Consider the following 27,860-nt stretch of genomic DNA (forward strand, 5'->3'; position numbering starts at 1 on the left):
ATAGTACTGCATCTCGGCTTCTATCCAACTCAATGGAGCTGAGCTGCAATGCCACTCACAACCCATTGACGAGGGTGGCGCTGTGTTTGGAAGAAAGCAGCCATGTTTTTCTAGCCCTGGGTAACCTCTTTAATAAAATTTCCTCCATAGTGTACTCTAGTCACATCCAGAGCTGCAACCGCAATCCTGCTGGGATGTCGGCTATCCCATAAGCACTAAGCGAATGACGCACACGTCAGAATCCAGGTTTCCGCGGACTGATGACAAGAAGTTCAGCACGCGGCTGGATCCAAATCGAAGCTTTATTAATATTAAATATCCAAAACGTACAGAGGGCGATATAAGAAATGTTATTGCACAGCTGGGGATCTCGTAAGTCTCTCTGGTGGTGGGGGGGGCTCATCGGCAGTGAAGGCACAGGAGTCGCTGACCGCAACATTACATATTAAGCTCCGCCAGCGCCTTCTCCAGGGGATCCACCGCCCAGAAGTCGCAGTCCCAGCCAAGGAACCAACCAGTGAAGGTGGGGGGCTCAAATCCTTGCTTAATAACCGCAATAGGGGTCCGCTTGTCTCGGCTGGAGGGGTCCGTCGCAATGTACTTGGAAGCTGAAAAACAGAAGGCATGAGGTTGAAGAGGCCTCCTCGTATTCGGCACGCTGCCATATGTATCATCTCTCCCCAGCACTGAGGAGTTCTGCAGCTCTTTAGTAGACTTTATGCTTTAATCCCTCCCAGTTTCCAAAGACCCTGCTTGCTGTCAGTGAATGGAAACGAGAAGAGGTTATCACCAGAAGTAGGAGCGGTCGCCAATAGTTCACAGGTAATAGCGCTCCTTTATTCACAGCCACAAGATCTCGGAGGTCTCAGTCCACGGGTCGGCGGTTGTGATGTAGGTGGTGCAGGGCATGATGGGAGGAGCCAGGGGAGGAATGTACGGCATGCCAACTCCTGTGGCGACACCTACCTGCAGGATCAGCCAAGAAACAGGCTGAAACCCATCCTGGCCTCTGCTCACTGACACATGGTGGTAAGCCCTCAGCTGTGAGACATTTTAGGTCAGGAGTGGGTTTTCAACCTCTGTAAATAATGATGATTCACATTCACTGACAAGAAGCAGAGATCTTGAAAGATTATGAATTTACGAGTGCCAGAGCTTTTTTGCTAAGGCTTACACTTTACATACAGGAGTCGCGCCGCCAGGAAGAGGTTATGGGTTCTGCACTAAGGACTCGGTTACCCCAAGATTCAGGCTATAGGAAGACATCAGTACAAGCGTGAGGAAGAGGACGAAGGTGCAGAACCGCAGCTCTACTCTGCAGTACACAAGTCACATGATCAGGAACCCCCAAGATTAATGGACCCAATAAGTCTCCGGTTATAATTTCCGTCCGTCACATATAGAGGACGCTCCTGTCTCCGCCCCGCGCTGCGACCACTTACCCGAGGACAGCGCTTCCTTCTTCTCTTCCTCCTGAGCTTCATTTCCGATCCAGACAAACACCTGAAAATACAACAACATCTCATGAAACGCACCATAAAAGATCTATGAGGAGGGTCTGCGGAACATCCGGCTACACTGCAGGCTATTGTTCCCTGTTATCTGCCATTTCCGGCTGACATGAGGTGTATCACTGCAGGCAAGGTGCTCATGTTCTAATATTGAGGAAGGCCCAAACCTTTACCTACACACAAATGGCTATTCCTACCGGGGCCACCACGGGCGCCGCCGCCACTACTGGGGCCACCACGGGCGACGCCGCCACTACTGGGGCCACCACGGGCGACGCCGCCACTACTGGGGCCACCACGGGCGACGACGCCACTACTGGGGCTTCTTGACACAGATACGAGCGCATTTCAGTCGCGCAAATACGCAGCATAAATAATAGCTCACGCCCACATTTTCCGGCTGCTCCAGCGTGGTTTTATGTCCGCAAATACACTGGGTATTTCCGCACACAAAAAAAAAAAAAAAAAAAAAACCGCAGACGGGCCCATTGAAATGGCGCACACATACATATTAACCCTTTCCAATCCACTGTCTGACGTCTAAAGACATTCTGATTGAAGACCATACAGCTTCTGATGTCAGAAGACGTCCGGCAGGGTATTCTTACTGCACATTACTGGCCGCTCTGTTGTCGGGGGCCTCTCCAGCATGTCCAGTACCTGAGTAATGGCTCTAGCCAGCAGGTGGCGCCATTGTTTAATGGCAGAAAGAGAAAAACCCCTAGGAAACCCTGAATCCAAAATTGGATTGCAAAGGGTTAAATGCGCAGGTTTTGTGCATATTTGCGGTGGCCCACTCACTTCAATGGCCTATTGGGGTGCATAATACGTCATGCAGCGTATTTTTTTCACGCCATCGCGTGTGAAAAAGAGAAGAAACATGTGAAGCACTCATTGAAAGCAATGGGTTCAAGTCACTTTGCATTATGCATGCAAACACTGCGTGTGTAACACGCTGCGCAAATACGCTTGTGTGAACGAGCCCTTACTGTACTATTACAATCGGCCCTTTGAGGACAACCATAAGGCTGATGTGGCCCCCCGCTGAGGAGGAGTCTGACACCCCTGCCTACAGGGGCTATAGTGTGCGGCCCTTATGGCCTGACTGCAGTGTCTTCTGACCCATCAGTTTCCCGTTCGGAGTGCGTCCTGGCGAGACTGTAGGTCTTCGGATCCGAACTCGGAGCATCATATGTGCATATAAGGCTTTAAGTCCAGCGGTCAGGCCAGGTCACACTTCTGCACTCCAAACGTGAAACATGGTTCAGAAGACGTTGTGGTCAGACCCTCACAAATCAAGGTGGGCGCAGAGATGATTGCATTCATGCGTCTCCACATCTGCTCCTGAGGAGCGTGTAGAACCTGCAGGAGGACCAGGGATGGACCCAGTTGTCTTCCTCTGTGATCCAGTAAAGTCAAGAACATGGAATAAGATCAGAGCAGAGGACCCCATAACAAGCATTAACCCCGCAGTGGCCAGTTCCTCATAAAGTTGCAGCCAGTTTTGGAGTAAGCGTACCTGATCCCAGGTATCCAGAAGCATGACGTCATCTGTGGCCAAATCGTCCTGCGTTATCTCTCCCGGGACCTCCTCAATCTAAGGGATGAAACACAGATATTAGAACGGAAGCGACGACCCACAAATGTCCGTTCGACCCCAAGTCTCCGAGCCGCTTACAATAAATCTGCCAGTTCTGTTGGAACAGGCGAATAGGCGCGGTGGGTGGGCGTTCAGCTTGTCCTTCAGCCTGCCGGAGGTTCGGTACGGAGCCTTCCCGCCAAGCGCTGCCCAGAAGTCATCTGCAAGAAGAAAGGAAGCATTAATCCCGGACTGCTGCATCCCGGCAGGACAGCGGCTGATGTCACATGACCGCTGCGTCCAATGAGCTGCATCGTGACAGCGAGTCTGGAGTATTTCAGCCCTTCTTGAGCACATAAGCGCTGTGTATTTACGCAAGAAGGGAGCATTGATTTTACGTTCCCAGCGGCTGCTGCCGCCGCACATGTAGGCCAGCAGTTGGTGCCTAGTGAGGGTTAATGCTCTGCTCACACCACAAGCTGCAGTTTATGGCTCGTCTCACTCTTACCGGTTTCTCTTCCTTCTGCGATTTCTGAGCCGGAGACTCCGAGGACCTTCAACAATTCCCGAGCGCCTTGCTTCTCTGGATCGCTGGCACCTTGCCCCACCCACAGGTATGCGGCGGACGGCGTCTTCAGAACAAAGGTGTCATTGGAGTTCAGATTAGCGGCAGAGGCGTCCACCTGTGGGAGAACAATCAGGGAGTCACATGGGGATGAGGACTGGAAACTAACGTGTACGGAGCAGACGGTGATAATCAGTACTCCAGCTGTGATTGGCTTCTGAGTGTTGTGCTGTTACCGTAGAGACTCCTTACCTCCACAGCTCTGGAGAAGCCAGAAGATGATGCCCGCACTTGGAAGAGACGTATAGCCGCGTCTGGGGTCTGTCCACCCTCTCTGGAGGTTCCTCCCTTGTGAACAATCATGGGTTTTCCACCAAACAAGCTCAGCAGATGAGCAGGCTCCTTCCCCTGCACCACGCGGACCTGCGCAAAGAAGACGATGGACGTCAGGACTGTCATATATTACTGATGGACAACTCCCGGGACACAGCAATCCTCACTGGAGCATTCGGGGTGATGCTATAACCTGGGGGTGTGCAGACTACAGCTGGGGGTCAGTGTGTAATACACGCTGTATGTAACGGAGCACACGCCATGCACAGGACTCCATGATCTGGGGGAAATTGGTTCATCTGTCGTGCACATCACCAGTACAGCGGCTCTTGCACCGGTTACCAGGACGTTGATGGTTACAGTAATAAGACTAAAGCAGCCTTTAACCCCTTCCCACACCAGAATATATATTTACACCGTGGGTGAGAAGCGGTTCCCACAAATTGGCGTCATTGCGTCTGATGTCATCGGGCACTTCACCATGTAATCACAGAGGGCCGATGGGTTACCAGTCAATAGTGGCCAGGTCTGCCATGGCCTGTGATTTCTACGATAAGCAATAATACACTGCAGTACAGAAGTACTTCATTGCATTATCAGAGTGATTGTAGCATCACAGGTTCAGGTTCCCTGTAGAAAACAAAAAAAAATGTAAAAATGGATTTAAAAAAACCCTCTTTTGGGCGCTCTCCCTTTGTTGCTATTGTCACATCCGTAATGACCTGGACAATATATGGAATGCGCTTCTTAGCCTGCAAACGCTTTAAAATTTAAAAAAAACCAAAGATGCTTTTTTTGGTTCATTCCGACGCCCCCCCAAAAAAAACACAATGAAAGGGATCCAAGAAGTTACCCATAAAAACTACAGCTTGTCACGAAAAACACCAAGCCCTCACAGGGCTCCGTCCATGGAAAAAAATATGAAAAAGTTATGGGTTTCTAAATGCGGGAAGCAGTAAAAAAATTAAGAAAAAAAAGGGTTTTCATTGTGAAAAAGTGGAAAAAGCTTAAAAACGAAACAAACAAAAAAAAACAAAAAAAAAACAAAAAAACACGATAGCAGAATTGGTGTTTTTTCTCCCTGCCCTCTCCAAAACAAGTTAATAGAAGTTTTACAATATATTATATGCACTCAAACAAAACAAACTACAGCTCGCCCCGCACAGAGCGAGCCCTCAGACGGCCGCGCCGATGGAAAAGTATGAAAAAAAAAAAAAAAAGGGCTTTTGAAAACCCTCCCAAAATCCAAGAGGTCTAACATGGGTTGTGTCACTAAGGGGTTAAGGAAACCAGTAATGGACTAACAGGAGAATGCAGGAATTCTGTGCGGAGGGGATTGGGGGTCAACACTCTGGTGGAGCACCGGCTCACTGAGCCACAGACCCCTCCGGTACCGGTGTAGTCACACACTGATGCAACGTGCAGATTTACACTCAGTTGTGAGGCGGGGAGTACATGTGCCCCTCTATGTAATGCAACATGCAATATACCCGGGTACCTGGCTTCTGGGCCCCTGTGCAGAGAGAAAAGCAAAAGCTTCAGAGCAGAAAGCATAGACATACCCGAGACCGTCCGATTACTGGAGGGGCCGCTAGCGGCTTCCATCACCACCCAGAAGCATCTGGCCTCTGAATGCGACATTCATGGCCAGTAGATCCTACGTGGAGCTCAGTAACCTCATCCCCCTTCCAATATAACAGAAGCTGAAGCTTCACACAGCGCAGTCATAATGTACTTTATAATAAAACGGTCCTGTATACAGTCACCACTAGGGGGAGCTTCCTGCAGACAGATCTATAATCACCAAGATGAAGGGGCGCTGTGTACATCAGTTTGCAGGAAGATACATAATATTCTCTCTGCTAGCAGCCACCAGTAGAAGCTCCCTGCAGATAGTTCTATCATCACTGAGATGAATAGGAGCTGCATACATCAAATCTGCAGGGAGCTCCCCCTAGTGGTGGCTGCAGGAAGATACATAACATTCTCTTTCCCTGCAGCCGACACTAGGGGGAGTTTCCAACAGACAGATGTATTATCACCAAGATGAATAGGTGCTGTATACATCAGTCTACAGAAAGTGCCCCCTTAGTGGTGGGTGAAGGAAGATACAGAACATTTTCTCTGCTGGCAGCCACCACTAGGGCACGCTCCCTGCAGACAGACATATACAGTGTCTATTGACCTCAGTGATACTAGATCTAGTATCACCCCCCCCCCTTCCCCAGTAGTTGCTGCAGGAAGATGCAGGGTAATATTCTTTCCCTGCAGTCACCACTAGGGGGCGCTCCATGCAGACAGATGTATACAGCTTTTATTGATCTCAATGACAATTTGTAGAGAGCTCTCCCTAATGGAGCCTGTATACATCGGTCTACATGAGGCTTCCCCCCAGCCCAAGTACTAACTTGCCGGAGTGTCATGTGATGCATTTGTACTTTATCGTAGGTCATTACTCCTTGGTCCGATGTGGCGTCTGCGGGCGGCCGATGGTAAGGGGAATCTCTTTAAGGGGATTATGGGGAGATGGACATATAATACGATGACCATCTTGTCCGGTGGCACTATTCAATGTAGCGCCAGTCTAAGTGCCCACTCCCCACTGACTTGTCATATATCAGCCATGTGATAACATGATAATGACCTGCACAGGGCCGCCCCCCATCTCCTCGTCCAGCTGGGCGCTCAGGAAGGCGGAGGCCGTTATCTCGTCCTTGGAAGAATCCAGTCCTTGCCTATAATGAGAATGAGCAGAATTCACATAAATCACAATATAAAGGACGGCGCTGAGCGAACGCGAGGCAAAGGAGCTGAACCGCGGCTGGCGACGGAGCGTGGAGGTCACAGCCCAACAGACTAGGCGTGCGCCGGCTCCGATCTGGAAGCAGGGTATCCAGACAGCAACAACACCGCCAAGCCGGCCATATTGTCTCTTGTGCATCGGCCGATGAGATGTTCTGCAGCTTCCTGTTAGCATCAAAGTCTCAAACTCATCATCATTTCCAAAATCGCTGATTACAAACGAGGCTTCTGACAGCAAGCAGATGCCGAAAACTGAACTCACACAGTTCAATTCACTGACAGCAAGCAGAGATCTTAAAAATGGATTTGAAAAGAAACGGTCTATTGGAAAGTTTCAGAACCTTTCATTATTCAAAGACGACGCGTCATTTACTTATAAGGTAAAGACAAAACATACAAAGATGGCGCTCAGAGGTACCCGATGGAGGTCAGCCATAGGAATGACTAGTGTGCTCAACTGTCTGGGGAGACCAGGAACCAGTCAGGCTTCCCCTACGGTCCAGGAAAGCGTCCCAGGTGGGTGAATGTCCCGATTGGCCAGTGCTGATCACATGAGCAGCTCTGGCCCATCAGAGCACAGGTATAGCACCTGACTAGTCCAATACTACCAATGCGGGGATTAGGTGGTCCAATGACTGCGTGGCCAAAAACAGCACCCAGAACAGAGAAAACCAGCTGCAGGTGTTATTACACCCCCAAATGAGAATGCTTGGTCTGGTGAGAATGTGTGTAAGGGGGTAACTGGTCAGTGACAGAAAGCAGAGGGGGGTTATTAATGGTATATACTCTGATTGGGTCACCGTTACTACGGTAGTAGGGGACCACAGTGGGCAGCATTGGAGGGGGTCATTGTTACTAGTGGGGTACCACAGGGAGCAGTATTGGAGGGGGTCACCGTTACTAGTGGGAGACCACAGGGGGGCAGTATTGGAGGGGGTCAGCGTTACTAGTGGGGGACCACAGGTGGAAGAAATGGAGGGGTCATTGTTACTAGTGGGGTACCACAAGGGGCAGTATTGGAGGGGTCATTGTTACTAGTGGGATACAACAAGGGGCAGTATTGGAGGGGTGACTGTTAATAGTGGGGTACCACAGGGGGCAGTATTGGAAGGGTCAGTTACTAGTGGGGGACCACAGGGGGCAGTATTGGAGGGGTTAGTTACTAGTGGGGGACCACAGGGGGCAGTATTGGAGAGGTCATTGTTACCAGTGGGGGACTACAGGGGGGCAGTATTGGAGAGGTCATTGTTACCAGTGGGGGACTACAGGGGGCAGTATTGGAGAGGTCATTGTTACCAGTGGGGGACTACAGGGGGCAGTATTGGAGAGGTCATTGTTACTAGTGGGGGACCACAGGGGGCAGTATTGGAGAGGTCATTGTTACTAGTGGGGGACCACAGGGGGCAGTATTGGAGGGGGTCATTGTTACTAGTGGGGTACCACAAGGGGCAGTATTGGAGGGGTCATTGTTACTAGTGGGGTACCACAGGGGGCAGTATTAGAGGAGTCATTGTTACTAGTGGGATACCACAGGGGCAGTATTGGAGGGATCATTATTACTAGTGGGGGACCACAGGGGGCAGTATTGGAGGGGGTCACTGTTACCAGTGGGGGACCACAAGGGGTAGCACTGGGCCCTATTCTTAATATATTAATGCCCTGGTAGAAGGATTGTGCAGTAAGATAGCAATATTTGCAGATTATACAAAACTATGCAAAGAAATTAACGAGATGCTAGAATGTGGTTATATATACACATCTGTATACGGGCCCAAGGGGATCGGGGCGAGTCGGGGGCGGAAACGTGGCAGCTGAGGTGTAACAGATAAATGGAAGGTTCTGCACACGGGCACAAAACACATGTTACCATTACACACTACATGGGAAACCACTGGGGACACCGACATGGAGGACTTGGGGATTTAGTTTAAATCCCCTTCACAGCGCACAACTGCTGATTAAAAAATAAATAAAAAGTTACGGGTCGATACGGTGATGGGAGCAATTAGTGCTTAAGAAAAAAAAAAAAGAAAATTCACCTTTAAGAAAAGAAAAAAAAACGCTCGCCCCTTAATCATACTCAGCCACAGAACAAAGCTGATCTCCCTCTAACTACGCTGTGAGCGCCGGAAAGGTGAAACCTCCGGAAAAAAAGGAATTTTTTTAGTCATTTCTCCCCACAAACGTTTTTCTCTACATTATACGGTTTAGTAAATGGCAGCATTAAGAGATACAACGCGGCCCGCAAAAAATGTCATTTTTTAATTCTGCCAACCCTGTACGTCTCATGAGGTGAGGATTAAAGCGCGATCACTCAGCAGAAGCCGTTTTTCCTCCGACCCATGGCGGCGCTCCAGGTTTTCTCCCACCCTTCGTTGTCATTTTTTTCCTCAGTCGCCGCTGCTCTGTGAAGGCTCCATTTTTTGGTGGGACAACCCGTGGTTTTTATTGGTACCATTTTGGGGTAAATGTGCCTTTTTGATCGCTTTTTATTACACACCTTCTTTGAGACAGGGCAACCAAAAAAACATGCAATTCTTGCATTATGTATTTTTTGCTGACGGCATTCGCAGGGTATAACGCATTATTTTAATAGATTGGACCTCTTTTGGATTCGCCAGCACCAAGTATTTCTTTTTTGTTTTAATCTTTCTATTTTAGAAATGGGGGGGGGGGGGGGGGGGGGGGATTTTTTTTTAATTTTCTTCTTTAATTACAAAAAAAAAAAAAAAAATTAACCCTTTTTTAAACCCCAACAGACTTAACTAGCGATCATTGGATCAGTTATGCAGGCATTCTATTAGGATGTACCACAGGCAAAACTTAAGGCAGAAATACATGGCGGTCCTGGGGGCCTTCACAGAGCCCCAAACTATCACGACACTCCAACAGCATCTTGCGTTCTCATTGCAGGAGGCTAGTCGAGGGACAGAGGGAGCCCCCTCCTCTATCAGGCCATTTAAATGTCACTGTCAAAGACAACCGATGCCCACTATATATGGAGTCTGCATCATACGAATGCCAAGGGGTTATGTCTGATCCATGTTTAGGTGGTCTCGAAGAACGCGTGCTGTCCGCCCCACGGAGTGCAAGTTACAAGGACGCTGCAACACAGATGACACGAGAGGAACCAGGTGATGGGTCGGCACAGTTTACATGGGACTGCTCAAGCCCTTAAGTACTACATTTTGCCCCACTCTGCCGGCCGGTTTGCTGAAGCCCACCCGCTGCCCCCACTATGCAGCCATGATGGCGCCATTACCAGGTGTAGATAATCTGTCCGCTCTTCCCACCATGGCTGTAATTGTACAGAATGATGTAGCTGTCTCCTCCGTAGAACTGACCGTACAGAGACTGGGGCACGGGGACCTTCTCAGAGGCTTCAATGCGCCAGATCTGCAAAAGAAAAAATGCTAGATGCTGTACTGCCCTCTGCTGAAGAAGAGGAGAACTGCAGCAGACAGGCGAGAGCCACAGAAAAACTCAGAGGACAGAATATTCTATACAAAACCCTTCCTTCTCCGGCATATGCCGCCCGCCGTCAGTACCTCCGCCCCCCCACCCTGCTCCTCACCACCAGTCCCTCTGCCCCCCACCCTGCTCCTCGCCGCTCGCCGTCAGTACATTCGCCTCCACTCCCACGCAACGGCGTGGGAAATATAAGCAAAAAAATTTAAATCAGGTAGACTGCACATAGCGGCATGCCCGAGATACGCTGCCATGCGCAGTACAATTTTGTTGCCATACGCAGTGATAGGCCGGGTCATCGGCGGCTCCATAGCGGTAAAATGCTGTGACACCGCTTACGCCCGTGTGAGCCCAGCTAACTCTGGAGTTGGCGCACATCAAGCATCGTAAAGGTAGGTCCACAATTCAGGGGTGTACAGTAGCTGGGTGACCACCTTGAACATTAGGACCCTCTATGGCCCTGTTCTGATGGGGTCCATGTGGGCTGCCAGCTTTTGGACAGCAAGAATTGCGCAGTCTGCACCGCTCTTCCTGCTGTCAGCCATTACATTATGGGGGCGCGGTCAGTGCTTTCCAGCTTGCACTAATCCATTTCAATCACCAAACTAGAACATTGTAACACTATGGCGGCATGACGCACACGGACGGCTGACTGCCCCTCCCCATTGTATATACTCTTATGCACTGCTGCCATGCTCCGCCTCCCACCTGCTTCTGGCCACGCCCCTCATCCACCATCCCGTGCTGTGCGGCCATGGCTGGGGAGTCGTGCAGAGAGCTGACATCAAATGGAACGTTCTCGATCTTGGCAATGTGGTTGGGGATGTAAGCGATGCCCATCCCTTCTGTCTGGTCCTTGTCGCGCCAGTTCTTGAAAAACTGCTTGAAGAGCGGCGTCTCACCAGACTCGGGGAGGACTTGTACCTGCGGAGACAGAAGAAGCGATGAGCTGGTGGCCATATAGGATCCCCAGGGGGCAGCTGGTATATACACCACCTGTATCCTGAGAACTAGGACAACAGCGCCCCCGTGTGCACATCCTGAGCACTGCTCATTACTGGATTCATGCATGTCCTTATTCCTGCGACATCCCGACCCGAACATGTCAGACTGAAGTGTAGAAGACTCCAAAGGGGAGAAGGAAGATCACATATGCAAGGCTGCCTGCACACGGACGGGCTGGATTCCGGATGTAACCCTGTGCCTGTCTGGTGACCCCCCTTACCTGCCCGCAGTCTTCATCTGTACTGTGGATGTGCCGGTGGTCACAGTATAGATTATGCTGCGCCATCGCCAGGCAATGAAGCGGATCCAGCGGCCTTTCTGCAATGATGATTGGGGAAGGACTGCAGGTCGGACAGCCTCCATTGACTTCAATGGAAGCCGTCCGCATGGAATCCACCTCAAAATAGGGCATGCTGCGATTTTCCCCCTATTTAACGAGTATCACGCAGGCTCCCCTGGTTATATTGTACGTCTGGGCGGTAATATGGGCATCAGAATCCATCACCGCATCTAGTGAACATACATTTGGGTGATGGGTGACCATCACAGCTCCTGTTCAACAGTTCCCCACCCCAGGGCATAGATGTACACCCCGAGTGGGAAGAGGTTCCTACGAAAGGGCATGATCTTACCTCCTATGGATGGCTAGAGGCCAGATGGTGAGCCCACGCATCCGCAGCAGAAGCCGGCTGTGGCGGACAATCGGCCTCTTGCTGCAACAGCAGGGTTTTGTGAGAACACAGACGGCTGCTGTCAACCCCCCTACATGTCACGATCATCATCTCCCTCTAAGGTCATTGGCCCTCCGCCATGTAATCACCGAGGGCCGATGGGTTGCTATATAACCAGATGCCAGTCAAATGGTGTACAGGTCTGCCATGGCCTGTGATACTATGATAAATGATACTGCATTGCAGTGGAAAAGTACTGCAGTGTATTATCAGATCATAGCATGGCAGCTTCAAGACAAAAAAGACGACAAACAAGCTCTTTTTTGTGCACTCTCTCTCGCTTTGTTTAGAAAAACAGAAGAGAAAACCCACGTTTGGTATGGTCACACCCCTAACGACCCGTGTAATCCTGCGCCACACAGGCTATAAATGAAGAAGCAAAACCATGAACAAAGGAGGAGCCAAAATGCTTACGCAAAAGTTATGGCTTATGTAAAACGGAGCTAAAAATCCATCAAAAATCTTCACGTTCTTAGGACGAAAATAGGACGCATAACTTAAGGGGTTAATAATACATCAGGGGCTTTTCCAGGTGTACAAGGGTACAGAAATACACAATATGGACGCAACCCAACTTTTTCATATTCTAACGTATCCAGTCAGTATATAGCACAATGTGATGTGAACGGGGCGTAGAGTCCACAGGACCGCGCCTGCAGATAAGGGGAGGGGCCTCATCCTTCTCTACATGTTCCACGGCAGGAGCGCCCGCACCCTCTCACCTGGGTCTGCTTAGCATATCCCATTTTGGAGATGAAGTCGGTGGCGGTTTTCAGGGCGATCTTTCTCTCCTCCACGTTGGCGTTCTTACCTGGACGGATGACGAGAGGATGGGGGTTATACACGAAATAATCAACACCTCACATTACTGTGGAGCCGAGGGTCAGAGGACATAGAGAGGAGGAGGAGAGCCGCGGATGAGGGCACCCGACACACAACCAGAAGCAGTCCCGGGGAATAACTAAGAATAGAGACGCTACCCATCATCTGGGCAAGACCAGAGTATGAGGGTCGCGAGTTGACAATAGTAGATTGATGGGGGTCCGTTGCCAGGTCCCCCCGCCAATTATCTGTTACCGTGCCTGTGTGCACTAACCTGATCTCTGCAGGAAGCAGACAGCTCTGTTCTTACTGCAGTGGCCAGGCTTGGTATTGCAGGGCCAACTCGCATTGATTGGAATGAGAAATTGGCCTGTAATACCAAGCGTGGCCACCGCAGTGCGAATAGAGCCATATACTTCCTGCGGAAATCAGCTCATTCTATGAGCACACCGACCTAGCAAACAGGTGACCGGCGGGGGTCTCAGGCAGCAGACCCCTGCTGATCTATATTCATGGCTTATCCTGCTGATAGTCCATAATTTGTTTACAACCTCTTCAATCAGTGTATAATAGAACATTCTCATATATTGTTTGCTTGCTGCTAACGAATGTAGAGATCTTGAAAATAGTGAGGAATTGAAACATTCTCATATATAATAGCTAGATGGTGAAGCCCCAGTCCTTCTCACGCAGCTGAGGGGTTGTTACAATGCGGCGTTCCACACTAAACAGTCTGGACTTCGTATTTATTGTTTTACCTGCACTGACACAATGTGACAAACCCTGAACAGTGCGAGAAGGACTAGAATAAGAGCAGTTCTCTGCCTCCGGATGCAAGAAGTGTGTTTCTATTCACTGACAGCAAACAGATCTTCAACAAGAAGAACTGAAGCCTGAAGTCGCTCGCAGGACTAGAACTCACAGTTCTTTAGTCACTGACCAGGACCCTGTTACAGGTTAACCCTTTCCTCTCAGTGCACAACTTCTGCATCGCGCATGTCAACGCCCTCGTTACCGCGTCACCAGACAAACCTTTCCAGACGAAGATCTTGCCGTCGGGTCCGTGGTCCAGGATGAAGCAGTCATCGGAGTTCAGGGCAGATTGTGTGAAGGGGTTCTCATCGGCGACCAGAGAGACGGACATTGACCCGTCGCTGTTAGACACCTGGAAGCAATACGAGAAATGTAACGAACTGCAAGCGTGAGTGCGGCGAGCGGACGGCGGCGCCCGGGAACACGCTTCACCTTGTAGAGCTTGGCCAGCTTCCTGTTGGTTGCGTCTGCTTTCACGTCATCGGAAGTTCCCTCCGGCAAATCTGGCTTATCCCCCAGAACCTGCGAGAAGGAAGGAAGAGGTCAAAACTCTGACATCGGCTGCTCTGGTCTGGTTATGTATCCAATACGGTGCAGAATCGGACAAATGCCAGATTATCAGATGTCTACAGAATCCGCCGCTGTCAGAAGAATTGTCGCGTTACAGGTATTGCGACGACTCGCGCTACACTGCGGCTCTGCTCTGGGGACATGCCGGATTAAAAGACTTTCTGGATTACCAGATGCTGGAACAAGAGCGCCCCCCCAGCACTGTGGCCCTACTGCAGCATTACTAGATGTAACGCTATAGCCTGCACCATTCCCCCGCTGTTGGGCGACTACCACACCTAGCATGCCCTGATATTTGGTGTGATCCAGCGAACCTTACAGCCTGCATTCCCAGCAGTGTCCAGCAGGTGTCGCTGAGTGATTGGACTATAGCCATCCTGGCACCGCGCACTTCCTGCTCTGCGGGCCGTGTAATGACTGCATATAATCAGCCTTAGATGGCTGGCATCTGAGCATCGCCTCCCCCGGCTGCCGCCACCACTGTGCCGCCAGATCTTCACAGTAGTCCAAGTAGTAACGGCGGAGGACGGTGCTGCAGGTTTTATCACCCGGGGCAAAGCTGCTTGTGGGTGACAGTGAGCCCTTGGCAGCTGGGACTGTAGATCTGAAGGGTCTCACTGCAAGACGGCATGTGGGTGCAAGCAGGGGGGACACTACAGGGGCGCAGCCACCGGGGAAAAAGTGAAACACTACAGGGGTACAGCTGCTGGGGGGTGCAGAGCAGGGAGTATAGGCATGCAGCCACCGGGGTGAGGAGCAAACATTGCAAGGGCGTAGCTGGTGGCAGAGGAGGCAATGCAGGGGCACAGCTGCTGGGGGTGTGGGTAGAAACATCTTACAGGGGGCGTGCGGCAGGGGCATAGCTGGAGGCAGGGAAGATGCTATAGAAGACGTGATGCCAGGGGCAGAGAAGACACTAATGCGTGCGCAGCTGGTGGCAGAGGCTACATTGCAGAGATGCACAACTGCTAAAAGGGCAGAGAAGACACTGCTGGGGGGGGTGCAGCCACCTGGGGGTAAAGGCGGCACTACACGGGGGCGCAGCTGCTGAGAGGGCAGAGAATAAACAATCTGCAGATGGCACAGTCACTGGGGGAGACAAGGAGACACTACAGGGGGCGCAGCCGCCAGGAGGGCAGAGGAGACACTAGGGGGAGCACGGTGACGGACCTACCTACTGGACCCCCAAATCACCTACTGAAATCTCCAATCTTCAGGCCTGGAGCCCAGGCAACCAGATCCGCCCACCGCAGGCTGGAAACTGCTTGCAAATGCAGGGATTTACCCCCAACCTCAGGACACGCGTGACGTTACCTCTCCCCCAACATGACAACGGTTATAAGAAACAAGTCTGTGCAAGGAATGAAGCGGAAACGCCACCGAAAATGCAGAAAACAGAACCCAGCGCGGCCGAGAAAGAGGACTTTAATCCGCTATAGGATACCAAGACGCGCCCACTTCAGGACTGCCCCGCCCACTGCGTATATACATCCCCGTGGCACACAGCGCAGTACCTGAATCATCTTCTCGCGCTCCATCCCCTCCTCCACCACGTACACTCGGGCTCGTCCGTGCCGCTCGTTGTCCCGGATGTCCTTGGCGACGGCGGTGGCTTTTAGCTTCTCAAACCGGTTGGACTTGGATCCGCACCACTGGTAGATTTCCTGCAAACAAGGAACGGGTGGAGATGAGGGGCACAACTCCGGGCATAAGGTTATACAACCAATATGGCCGCCATCACAACTCCCATATAGGTTATTGTCCGCCATGCTGTGCAGCGATAGGCTCCCAGTTTCTCCATTGCTTTGCAGTTTGGGTAGGGGGTGATGGGTAGGAGGCTACTGCGGCACCCAGCTTTCCCAGGGACAAAGCTGACGTCAGGTGGTATACCCCCCCCCCCATGTTGCGCTGCTTGGCGCAGTCTGTACACGGCCGGACCCTGTAATCGGCCTCTGCCACTTACCTCACCCAGGTCCAGGATGAAGCAGTCTCCCTGGTTGAAGCTTGCCCAGGCCACGGGCACCTCTGTGGCACGAGCCAGGCGACGGCCCTTCACCTGCAGCAGCCGCTCGATGTTCACATCGTTGGGGACGACGTGGGTGAATCCTGAGGCCACACCGCCAGCCTGAGGAAAGACGACACGGATCAGCGGCGCCAAGCGCACAAACCGCAGGCTAGGCGGCATTTTGGATCCTGGAACACTGTAACGGAACTGCTGCTGCCTCACCTTGTACTTGAGGCCGGACTTAAATAATCCCAAGAAGGAAGACGACTCGTAGCCCTGCACCTCGCGGTTCTGGATGGGCTTCCCCCCGAGGTGATCGTCCATCTGGACTGTGAAGATGGCGGCAGATCCGCTCTCATCCTGAGTGCACTCATTGCCTGCAGGGAAAAGCCACCGGATATCAAACACCCAGCTGCACTGCAGCATGCAAGCCATTGTCCTCTGTTATCAGGCATTGCTATAAATCACACTGCCTCACGAGGAGAATGCAAGGGCTCAGCAGCGCACCGGAAGGGGGGGGGGGTGCGCACCCAGGGCTCGGCAGCACACCGCAAGGGGAAGGAGGGGGGGGGGGGGGTTGCTCGTGCCAAGGGCTCGGCAGCACACCGCAAGGGGAAGGAGGGGGGGGGGGGGGGTTGCTCGTGCCAAGGGCTCGGCAGCACACCGCGAGAGGAAGGAGGGGGTTGCCCGTGCCAAGGGCTCGGCAGCACACCACGAGAGGAAGGAGGAGGGGGGGGGGGGGGGGATTGCCCGTGCCCAGGGCTCGGCAGCACACCGCAAGAGGAAGGGGGGGGGGGGGGTTGCCCGTGCCAAGGGCTCGGCAGCACACCGTGAGGGGAAAGGGCGAGGAACACACACACACACACACACACACACACACACACACACACGAGGGCAAAGGGCGGGGACCCCCCCACACCCAGGGCTCGGCAGCGCATCGCGAGGGGGAGGGGGGGTTGCCCGCACCCAGGGCTCAGCAGCGCATCGTGAGGGAAAGGAGGGGGGGCCCCGCGTTCAGGGCTTGGCAGCGCACCAAGGTGGCACCATTTATTACTCTGCCTCACGGGCCCTGTAAGACTCGAATTGTGCTGCTCAGCAGATGGGATATTTGGCTGCCATGAGATCGGTCAGCAGAGGGCGATTTACCAGCGGGCGACTGAACGGGGATTATCTCTGATAAGAACGGATTGTAGGTCGCTAACTCAGCACAAGAGGACGTTACTACAATCCTCATCCTCCGGTGACCGGCCAGCAGTCACGGCCTACAACACGCTCTACACTGCTGCATTGTGGAAGACGCCTCAACACTACATCTCCCACAATGCAGCACAGCAGGAAGCCCCGTGCAGACCGCAGGGCTCTACAGAATTATAGTGGACTGCCAGGGTCAGCAAAACATTGCCATACTCTTGCATAAACAGCGCCACCCCCGATTACAGGTAGCAGCCGGTATTCCAGTTCAGCTGTACTGCAGTAAATGGGGTCAGGCTGCAATATCACACACCGCCTGCAGACAGGAGTGGCGCCGTTTATGGAATAAACCACCAATATTGTCTTCATTCTGGCCAACGTCCGGCGTCGCACCCCTCGTCACAGACTGCAGCAGTTGCCTCCTTTTTAGGCGTCATTGGCGTAAGGCAAAGCTACTGGTAACCTGCGGGCGCTGAGGGGGGGGTTCACTCACCCAGCCAGAAATGGAGGTCGTACTGCAGGTTCCCGGACCGCTGCCTTATGGTGTTCAGGATGACGTACGCGTCTCCGGTGAAGAAAGATCCGTACTGATTCTTCGGCACGGCGACCAGATCGAACTTCTCCACCCTCCAGATCTGCAGACCCGGCTCCTTCCCCGCCTTCTCAAACTCGGGGTGATCGACCACCATCTCTGAAGGCTGAAAGACAAGACACAAAGGAGTCACGCAGAGACCGCGGCATCCGAGGCGCCGGCGCCACGCAGAGACCGCGGCGCCGGCGCCACGCAGAGACCGCGGCATCCGAGGCGCCGGCGCCACGCAGAGACCGCGGCATCCGAGGCGCCGGCGCCACGCAGAGACCGCGGCATCCGAGGCGCCGGCGCCACGCAGAGACCGCGGCATCCGAGGCGCCGGCGCCACGCAGAGACCGCGGCATCCGAGGCGCCGGCGCCACGCAGAGACCGCGGCATCCGAGGCGCCGGCGCCACGCAGAGACCGCGGCATCCGAGGCGCCGGCGCCACGCAGAGACCGCGGCATCCGAGGCGCCGGCGCCACGCAGAGACCGCGGCATCCGAGGCGCCGGCGCCACGCAGAGACCGCGGCATCCGAGGCGCCGGCGCCACGCAGAGACCGCGGCATCCGAGGCGCCGGCGCCACGCAGAGACCGCGGCATCCGAGGCGCCGGCGCCACGCAGAGACCGCGGCATCCGAGGCGCCGGCGCCACGCAGAGACCGCGGCATCCGAGGCGCCGGCGCCACGCAGAGACCGCGGCATCCGAGGCGCCGGCGCCACGCAGAGACGTTACTGCAAACCGATACACCAGCGAGCAACAAACCCTTCACCAACAGCTCATCATTTCCAAGATCTCTGCTTGATGTCAGTGAATGAGAACATTACATTTACACTAGGAGCCTGTCCTGACCCAACAGTGCTCACAGCTGAGGGTTTGTTACCATGTATCAGTGAGATGGCCCTCTGAGCTAAACATAGCAGTCCAGGCTCGCAGCTCTACATGGATACATTGCAACAAGACCTCAGCTATGAGCAGGACGAGGGGAGCTCAGTGTAAAGAAGAATGCACTGGAAGCAAGCAGAGATCTTAAAAATGGCAAGGAATTCGAACAGCAAGTCCTTCCTGACATCTTACAGTGCAGTGAGAAAGTCTTCACCCCCTTCTTCCGTTTCATGACTCCGCAGCTCTTGCTAACCGCAGACCCCCCTGTGCCCAGTGTGCCCCCTCACCTCCGGCTGCAGCGCCCAGCAGACGGCTCCTGTGATTGTCTCGCTGGCAGGAGAGTGATGTCCCCAGCTAGAAGAATTAAAGGGACACGCCTCAAGAAGCCCCTCCCCCAACTGTGCAGTCACATGACCTGGAGTCTCAGGATTCCCACCAACACAAACACGTAACCCCCCCATAGCGCCCCCTGCCCCCTCCAGTGATCAGGTGGGGTCCCTGCTGGCAGCATTAGTCAGCGACTGTTGCAGAACCCTCTGCCGCTTCTCTTCTCCACGGGTGACGACGTTCTTACATGTAATTATTCTGGCGCAGTCCGTACGGCGGCGCCCAGCCCCACATCAAAGAGAAGCCTTCACCAAAACTTGTGACTGGCGGCTTCATCACAGCGAAAGCGAGATCCGAAAATGTGCACATTATAATCCACAGACGGATCCCGGGGCGGGAGGATGTCAGAGGCTGCCTGATCATATCATGTCCTATACTCTAGTCACATCCAGAGCTGCACTCACTATGCTGCAATATTTCATTTTCTATACACAAGCCCTCTCCAGAGCTGCAATCACTGTTCTATTACATTACTTCTTATCCTCCAGTCACATCTAGAGCTGCAGCCACTACATGTACTCTACTTCAAACACACATCCAGAGAAGCATTCACCGTTCTGCCATGACATCCTATCTTCTACCCCAATCAGATCCAGAGCTGCGGTCACTATTTTACTTTCCCCACACCAGTCACTTCCAGAGCTGCAGTCAATATTCTACTTTTACCATCTTGTCCTCTACTCTAGTCCTATTCAAAGCTGAATATACGTCCTCTACTCCAGTCACAACCAAAACTGCAGTCACATTAGGCTGTTCCATCACATCTTATACTCCTGTCCCATCCAGAGCTGCAATCACTATTCTTCTGTTACATCACATCTCATCTTCCAATGACATCCAGAGCTGTAGTCACTATTCTGGCATAATGGCATGTATTCTACTCCAAATGCATCCAGAGCAGCAATCAACATTCTGCCATCACCTCAGGTCCTCTTCCCCAATGTGATCAAGAGCTGCAGTTACTATTCTGCTTTTAACACCACATCCTCTCCTCCAGTCACAACCAGAGCTGCAGTCACTATTCCACGTTGCATCACATCTTAAATATTCTAGTCCCATCCAAAGCGGCACTACCCATCCTATTTTTCACATCATGTCCTCTACTCCAGTGCCATCCAGAGCTGCAGTCACATTATGCTGTTTTATTGGGTTTTATACTCCAGTCATATCAAGAGCTGCAGTCACTATTCTACCGTTACATCATGTCCTCTAGTCACAACCAGAGCAGCAGTCAAGTTATGCTGTTCCATCATGTGGTCTTATACTCCAGTCATACTGTGTCTTATATTGCAGTCACCTCCAGAGCTGCAATCACTATTCTGCTTTTCACATTATATCTTGTACTCCAGTCACATTATGCTGTTCCATCCAGTCTTCTCCTCCTGTCACATCCAGAGCTGCGTTGGCGATTTTGAGTGCTTGGTTGGTCCAGAGGATTGAGTACATATCTTCGTGCCCAGAATGCGAGCCGTCAGAGCGGGGGGCGGCTGCAGCTGCGCGGTGGAGGGTCACGCGGCCAGATATCTCCATCTGCTATATTTAGACACTTTGTGAAGAGGCGGCGGGATGAGTGGAGTCAGAGCAGCTGCAGAGCTGAGGGGCCCCCAATCCAGGGAGCCCCCCAATAAGTCTCCTTCTAGTTCCATCTGCGGTAGAGGTGTCCTGCTGCACGGGACCCAGAGGGATCCCCCCCCCCGGCATCGCTGACTCATTCGCTCCGCAGCTCGCGTTGCGCAAAATATAAAAACCACACATATTTTCAGCCTCCAGTGAGTTATCGAAACCGTTACGAATTAACCATTTCAGGACACACAGGCCTCAGTTCTGCAAGTGGCCAAATACCTACACCGATACACTGTAACGGACCCTCAGCTGTGTAAGCAGGACTAGGTCAGGTCGGGGGGACCCCAAAATATCACCATCGTATATGTGACCCCGAGAAGAAGGTGGAGACTTTGATAAACTGCCACCCCAGAGACTTTCTGTACAGAGAGGAGGGTCCAAAATAACGCAGCGCCATTCAATCCAAGCGGAGGAAGCGAGATCTGAAAGTCCACAGAGGACATCATTGTCTGCAGCTTTCTAGTCACCGAGTCCTCCCACAATCCCCTACCCCACCTGGGAGGGGCGCTGTTCATCCTGAGCTTTGTAGTTCAAGAATAGAATGCTAGGTCTACAGTAAAGACTGACACACAAGCAGAGTGAACCTGAGAGGTGAAGAGATTACAGTCACACTCGCTCAGTGATCACCTGCCCTCCTCTTACATCAGCTCCTTGTCCACCCACACCCCCTATAATGTGAGACCCTCTGCTGCACTGCATTGTGGGAGATACGGTGGGCACCCCCACAATCTGCACGGGCATCGATCAGTAGATGAGCCTTTGTGTTTGCTGAACCACAATGACATCCCGACAGGAGAGAGAACACACTGAGCCCCCCCATAGATGGCGGGGGGAGGGGCACAGACATCTGGGTCACATGACGACACCCCCACAGTATGATATGGGGGCACTGCTCTATTATATATCTCTCCAGAACACGTAACATAGGAACGAGACTTCATGTAAACCAGATCACAACACAACATGGAAGGGGAGACGGACGACACATGACATACATGTAGTATAGTAGTGAGCAGGTTGGGGGGCACAGGACATACATGTAGTACAAGGATGAGCACATGGGAGTGGCACATGACACATGTAGTATAATAGTGAGCAGGTGCTGTGTGCGGGGGGCACAGGACATACATGTATCAGAATAGTGAACGGCTTGGCCTGTGTGACCCCCAGGGTGAGTATGTGTTATGTGCAGGGTCTATAGGTACAGGACATATATGACATGTAGTGAACAGCACAGCCTGTGTGACCCCCAGAGTGAACACGTGTAATGTGCAGAGCCTGGCGTGTACATGACATATGTAGTATAATGGTGAGCAGTACAGCCAGAGCGACCATGTGTAATGTGCAGAATCTGGGGGACACATGAAGTATAATAGGGGTCTGTGCAACGCCCCCCAGAACCTGCACACCACACTACACGCGTGCTCACTCTTGGGGTCTTACAGGCCATGCTGATCACTATTCTACTGCATGTGACCCCACATACTGCGCACAGCATGCATTCACATGTATACTTCACGTGTCTTGTGCCACCCAGATCCTGCACACATGTAGTAAAATAGTGCACATATGTAGTTTGCAGGGTCTGGGGGGGCACATATAGTAGAATAGTGAGCAGCATGGCCTGTATAGCCCCCAGGGTGAGTATATGCTGTGTGCAGGGTCTGGGATCACAGGACATATATGTAGTATAATAGTGAATGGCTCAGCCTGTATGCCCCCCAGGGTGAGTATATAATATGTGCGGGGTGTGGGATCACAGGACATACATGTAGTATATTAGTGAACAGCTCGGCCTGTATGCCCCCCAGGGTGAGTATATGTTGTGCGCAGGGTCTGGGATCACAGGACACACATGTAGTATAATAGTGAGCAGCACACACCCGTGGTACACAGCACGCTCCGGACGACTCCGCGTTTCCCATTACTTTGTAAGTGATTAGCGGTGATTCATGCGCGGCAGGCTGGGGTCTCTCCTGGAAGCGGTGGCTATGCAGCTACAGGGGGCGACTGTCCATGTGCCCACCTAACAGTGCATGCGGCAGAAACACAAAACAGAAGGAGCGACCACAAAATCTCCGGTTAGTCAGTCACTGCAGGTTCATTCTCTTACATTTGCGAGGGGGTGGGGTCCACCGTGACTTAACGAGCTGCAATCATCATGGAAACAATGTTGCAAGTTATCAAAGCTAACGAGAACCTATTGGGGAGAGGGGCATGGTGCATGCAAAACTGCAGAATAGTCACCTCACCCCCATAGGCTCACAGTAGCAGTGATGACATGACACTGAACTATGGTGGAGCCCATTGCTGAAGCCTTATGTACAGAGTGTCACTATGCTGCAGCGAGCCTCTGACCACAGCACTGAGACCCTCTATACATCACCCCCAGAGGATCAACATTAGGATCTATTCACAGGTTGCAATCATATTACGGCTTTTAACACGGCTTCAACAAATCCGGACCGTTGCCGTACTGTAAACGCTTTTATGATAAGGATGATGGGAGTTATTTCTGGGGTGCCTGGTATCTTAGCAACAGATACACAAATCATAAACAAAGGAAATGGAAACATCCGGTGAGTAACAGAAGAGGAAGATACCATAAAGAGCCGTCCGTAATGTACACCAGCAGGGGGCAGTAACTATGGCCGGATTCACAAAGGTGAAAGCGCAATTTGGCTGTGAAGTGTGTTCATGGGACCAAAATGTGCGTACATCCGTGTATTGCGCCCACTGCGGTGTTTTTTTGCGTTTGCGCACACAATTATATAAGTAAACATCGTACTGACTGTGTCTATATGTGCTGCGAATACACAAGATTTATTGCGTATTCGCGGCGCATTTCTGTAAGTCCATTAATTTCAATGGGCTCTGGCACTGAGTATGAACCCAGCCTTAAAGGGCCATCGCAGCCTCCTGCACCTGAGGCTTCAGCACTGGGTAACAAGCAGGTTCTACTGGACTTTGTGCTTTTCCGCTGCGGTCACACCAGCGATCTGCTCCGTAATGGGATCCCTGAACAGATCCATCCTCTGCCGGCACCAAACGGACCCCACGACTATAATGGTGTCCGTGCTGCTTCTGTCCAGCTCTCTAGCGCTGTCCTAGACGAAAAAGCGAAGCATGCTGCGCCATTTCGCCTGGGATCGTATGTCAAACGTGCGCCGGAGGCTTCGAATAAAAGCTCAAGTGCAGATGTGAACTGATCACCTTCACTGATACACTGTAACAAGCCATCAGCTGTGTGAGCAGAAAGCACAAAGTCTACTAGAGCTGCAGGACACGCCGTTTACATGGGACTGCAGCAGCTCTTGTTTTCTTCTTGCTGGACTGAGAGAGGATTAATAGTCAGCCGGCTGTGAAAGCAATCAGAGGATCAGACAGGAAGCAGCGAGTGAGGCGGGGTCAGGAGCGGTTAGTGCAGCATGCATCGGCCTGGGGGTGGGGGGCTGCGCTGCCGTCTTTCTGTGTCCCCTTCACTATTATTTCTGGGGTGTTGTAACAGGTTTTTTTTTCACCCTCTGCACATGGAGCTCATATGCACAAGTCCTAAAACGTGGCAGCGTTGCCTGAAGATGGCCCAGAGGCTACTACTCCGACAGACAGGTATGAGGACAGCAGAGCCGCGCCCAAACACTACCTCATTGCGGCTATGTCAATGATTCAGGATGACTGTCACATGGGAGACTCCGAGCCGCAGACGACACAGCAGGAAAAAATAAATAGAGAAGATCCGCAAGACGGCGAGAAAACCGACTAAACCTCCCCAAACCTCGCGATCTCAGCATTCCGATCCAACCGCGACACAATTCTGGGTGGAACCAGTTCTGAGTAACCACATGTCGTCCCAGCAGCCACACGTGTCGCCCGCAAGAATGAGCGATGGGGATCTCCCGGTCACATGACCCGTCCGCACGGAGGCTTTCCTAAACTGTATGGATCTAATCTTATTTTTATGGTGTAGCCATAAATAATAGCGCAAATGTGTGTCAGCGCAGACATTTCGTTATCTGGCGCACGCCAACCCCGCACAAAGGCGGAAACGCCGCTCTTCAAAAATCCCCCAAAGTCTATTAGAAAGTCCCAGAACCATCAGGTTACGATGAAGAAGCTTCCGGATCTGGAGAAACGCCGGCCTTTTAATGACAGTTAGTAGTTCCACCATCCACTGTAAAGGCGACAGGCTGCATCTGATCCCGTGTTACCATCGGGTCAGGGAGGGGGCGCTGCGCTCCTTTTTCTGGGTCTATCAGCAGTTGCACAGCGTGTCGACCACCAGCTTTTTAGGGGGACAATCACACCCTATAAGTCCACTTAGAAGATCTTCCTCCTCCATGCGGCAGCATCTTGTGGAACTACATGAATCATCCTCCTCCCGGCTCTGTCTCCTTGCCTGGAAGATTAAAGTGGAGATAGAGCCGGGGAGGAGGATGATTCATGGAGCTCCTCAAGAGTGGAAGAAGTGAGCATGGTAAGAAAGTAAACCTAAACTAAGCACTAGAAGGGGTTTCAAGGACACAAAGTGGGTACTATAACCTTATAGGGGCACTAGTACATTATAGGGCACAATAGAGGCACTGTTACTGCATGGGGCAGAAAGGGGGCACCATTACCGTTGCACAAAGAGGGAACATACTTTATTGGGGGACCATTACCTTGTGGAAACACAGTAACTGTAGGGCGCAGAAGGGTCCTAAAGGGGCAATAAAATGAAAGTGGGCACCAAGGTAGCACTAAAGTGCCAATGAATGGAATTTCAGCAGAAGTTGGCACTGAACATAAGCACATTACAGGAGCAAAAAATGGCAAATGGGCACAGAATGCAGTGCCTCGGTGCCTCTTTGCTATTTATTGCCTTTTTAAGCCCTGTTGACAGCACATTAATGATCTATGCCAGGGAAAGATTCCAGCTGACAGGCTAATCGTATCCATAGGGCTCCATTCACCCGAGGGAGAACAAAAGAATGTCTTCTTGGCCTCCATCAGGCGGGTATATGCTGCTGCACCTCCTCTTGTAGGGAACAGATCAGCAGACTAGTCCATAGAAAGCATTTCCTATACTCCGTGCAGCGGGGCCTTCGCTCCCAAATGACAACATGCAGCCCCTCTGCACTGACAGCAGGACAGAGGATCAGCTCATCATTGGGGGTCCCGAGCCACGGACCCCTGCAATCAACTAATGATAACTAATCCTGAGGACGGGTCATCAATAGTAAAAGCCAGGCTAGACAGAGGAGGAGTTCCCTCCGGCAGTCCACCAACACGATTAATTAATCCTGCTACTGTATGTCTAATGAGCTAGGTTTGCACAGAGCTGCCGTTCATACCCCTCCCCCCCTCATACTTTGCACAGGACTGTTGTTCCTCACTTCACACAGGACTGCTGCTCACTCCTTCATGCCTTGCACAGGACTGCTGTCCCCTCCCCCTTTAATACCCTGCACAGGACTGCTGACCCCTCCTCCTTATTACCCTGCACAGGGTAGCCCCTTCTCCCCAATAATTGCTCCTTATTGCTCGCGGGTACCAGTGACATCCTGTCTGACTATATAAGGTGACGGAGCGGCAGATGCAGCGGCTTTTAGTGAGAAGAAAAGTTGTTACATTGTAGTAAGTTTTGGCAAAGAGTCAGAATCTGAGAGAAAAGAGCAAAATATACAGAAGGGGGTGCAGAACGACACCCCGGGGGCAGAGAGGGGTGCAGAACGATACCCCCGGGGCAGAGAGGGGTGCAGAACGACACCCCGGGGGCAGAGAGGGGTGCAGAGAGACAACCCCGGGGCAGAGAGGGGTGCAGAGCGACAACCTTGGGGCAGAGAGGGGTGCAAAGCAACACCCCCGGGGCAGAGAGGGGTCTAAAGCGACATCCCCGGAACAGAGAGGGGTGCAGAGTGATATTCCTAGGAGACAGAGGGGTGCAGAGTGACATCGCTAGGAAACAGAGGGGTGCAGAGTGACATCCCCTGGGCAGAGAGGGGTGCAGAGTGACATTCCCGGGACACAGAGGGGTGCAGAGTGACATCCCCGGGGCAGAGAGGGGTGCAGAGTGACATCCCCTGGGCAGAGAGGGGTGCAGAGTGACATCCCCTGGGCAGAGAGGGGTGCAGAGTGACATCCCCGGGGCACAGAGGGGTGCAGAGTGACATCCCCGGGGCACAGAGGGGTGCAGAGTGACATCCCCTGGGCAGAGAGGGGTGCAGAGTGACATCCCCTGGGCAGAGAGGGGTGCAGAGTGACATCCCCGGGGCACAGAGGGGTGCAGAGTGACATCCCCGGGGCACAGAGGGGTGCAGAGTGACATCCTGGGGACAGCGGGCTGCATGCACACCGCAGTGGTGAGATCAGCGAGGGGCCGTGCACGGTCAGTACCGGAGGGGACACTTACCTGACAGGTGACTTCTCTTCACAGGGACCCCAAACGTACTGCAGGACGAGCAGGAGAGAAGTGCGGCGCCGCCAGCGGCAGTCAGGAAGGTTACTCCTCCAGCGGCACCACCCTGTGATTCATCGGGAGTCCTGCTGCCCCCCCTGGAGATAGGGGGTACTGCAGCACACAGGGCAGGGTGGGGGGCTTCACACCTCTTGCTATGTGTCATGCATTCTGCCCCCCCCCCCCCACATGTAAAGAGCCACTGACCCCCGAAATGTCACTGCAATGCCAAAAACTCTGCAGACCCTTACCATCTCTTCTAGACTCCGCACCATTAGCGCTTCCAGATGTGTTCTTTTTCCAGCAGAGTTACGCCGCATTTCACACATCTCCTTGCGTATTGCTCGCGCATTAGCGCACCCCCACCGGCGTCAACGGGTACTTTTGTTGCACAAGTGCGCAGAAAAATAGAGCACGTCCTTTTTTTTTTTTTGTGCGGCCGAAAATGTGCAAACAAAATACGCACACGAGAATGAAGCCATTGAAATCATTGGGTTTTACTGCGTATTGTGCGCATAAATACGTCCGTGTGAAGCCGGCCTCAAGGACCTTTACATGGCGCCAT

The 27,860-nt window shown here is 52.4% G+C and overlaps 1 protein-coding gene across 4 annotated transcripts; it reads right to left on the reverse strand.

The window, feature by feature from the left end:
• Positions 1-288: 288 nt before the first annotated feature.
• GSN (gelsolin) lies at positions 289-27,379 on the reverse strand. Of its 4 annotated transcripts, XM_066580296.1 has the most exons (19): positions 27,251-27,356; positions 22,746-22,888; positions 17,889-18,093; positions 16,427-16,581; positions 16,163-16,324; positions 15,714-15,863; positions 14,062-14,151; positions 13,849-13,981; positions 12,717-12,805; positions 10,967-11,182; positions 10,053-10,186; positions 6,633-6,723; positions 5,487-5,501; positions 3,908-4,078; positions 3,599-3,773; positions 3,190-3,311; positions 3,031-3,108; positions 1,443-1,503; positions 289-608 (listed from the first exon to the last, which is right to left on the reverse strand). In XM_066580296.1, the coding sequence occupies exons 2-19, from the start codon at positions 22,785-22,787 to the stop codon at positions 439-441; spliced, it is 2,259 nt and encodes a 752-aa protein (XP_066436393.1). In that variant the 5' UTR covers positions 22,788-22,888; positions 27,251-27,356; the 3' UTR covers positions 289-438. The 4 variants fall into 4 exon arrangements, with proteins under 4 accessions (XP_066436393.1, XP_066436394.1, XP_066436391.1 ...); XM_066580297.1 differs by lacking the exon at positions 22,746-22,888 and having other exon boundaries at positions 27,251-27,379; XM_066580294.1 differs by lacking the exons at positions 22,746-22,888; positions 27,251-27,356 and adding an exon at positions 19,140-19,248.
• Between the last annotated feature and the right edge of the window lie 481 nt (positions 27,380-27,860).

This window comes from Eleutherodactylus coqui, chromosome 10 (genome assembly GCF_035609145.1).
Source record: "Eleutherodactylus coqui strain aEleCoq1 chromosome 10, aEleCoq1.hap1, whole genome shotgun sequence".
NCBI lineage: Eukaryota > Metazoa > Chordata > Amphibia > Anura > Eleutherodactylidae > Eleutherodactylus > Eleutherodactylus coqui.

Bases quoted from the DNA above. Each gene is read 5' to 3' on its own strand.
- GSN (XM_066580296.1), bottom strand. From the start codon at position 22,787: ATGGGAAACGCGGAGTCGTCCGGAGCGTGCTGTGTACCACGG. The intron at 13,982-14,061 runs GTGAAGCGTGTT...TATTGCTTCCAG, and splicing joins AGCTGGCCAAGCTCTACAAG to GTGTCTAACAGCGACGGGTC. The intron at 609-1,442 runs GTAAGTGGTCGC...TCTGTTTTTCAG, and splicing joins GAAGGAAGCGCTGTCCTCGG to CTTCCAAGTACATTGCGACG.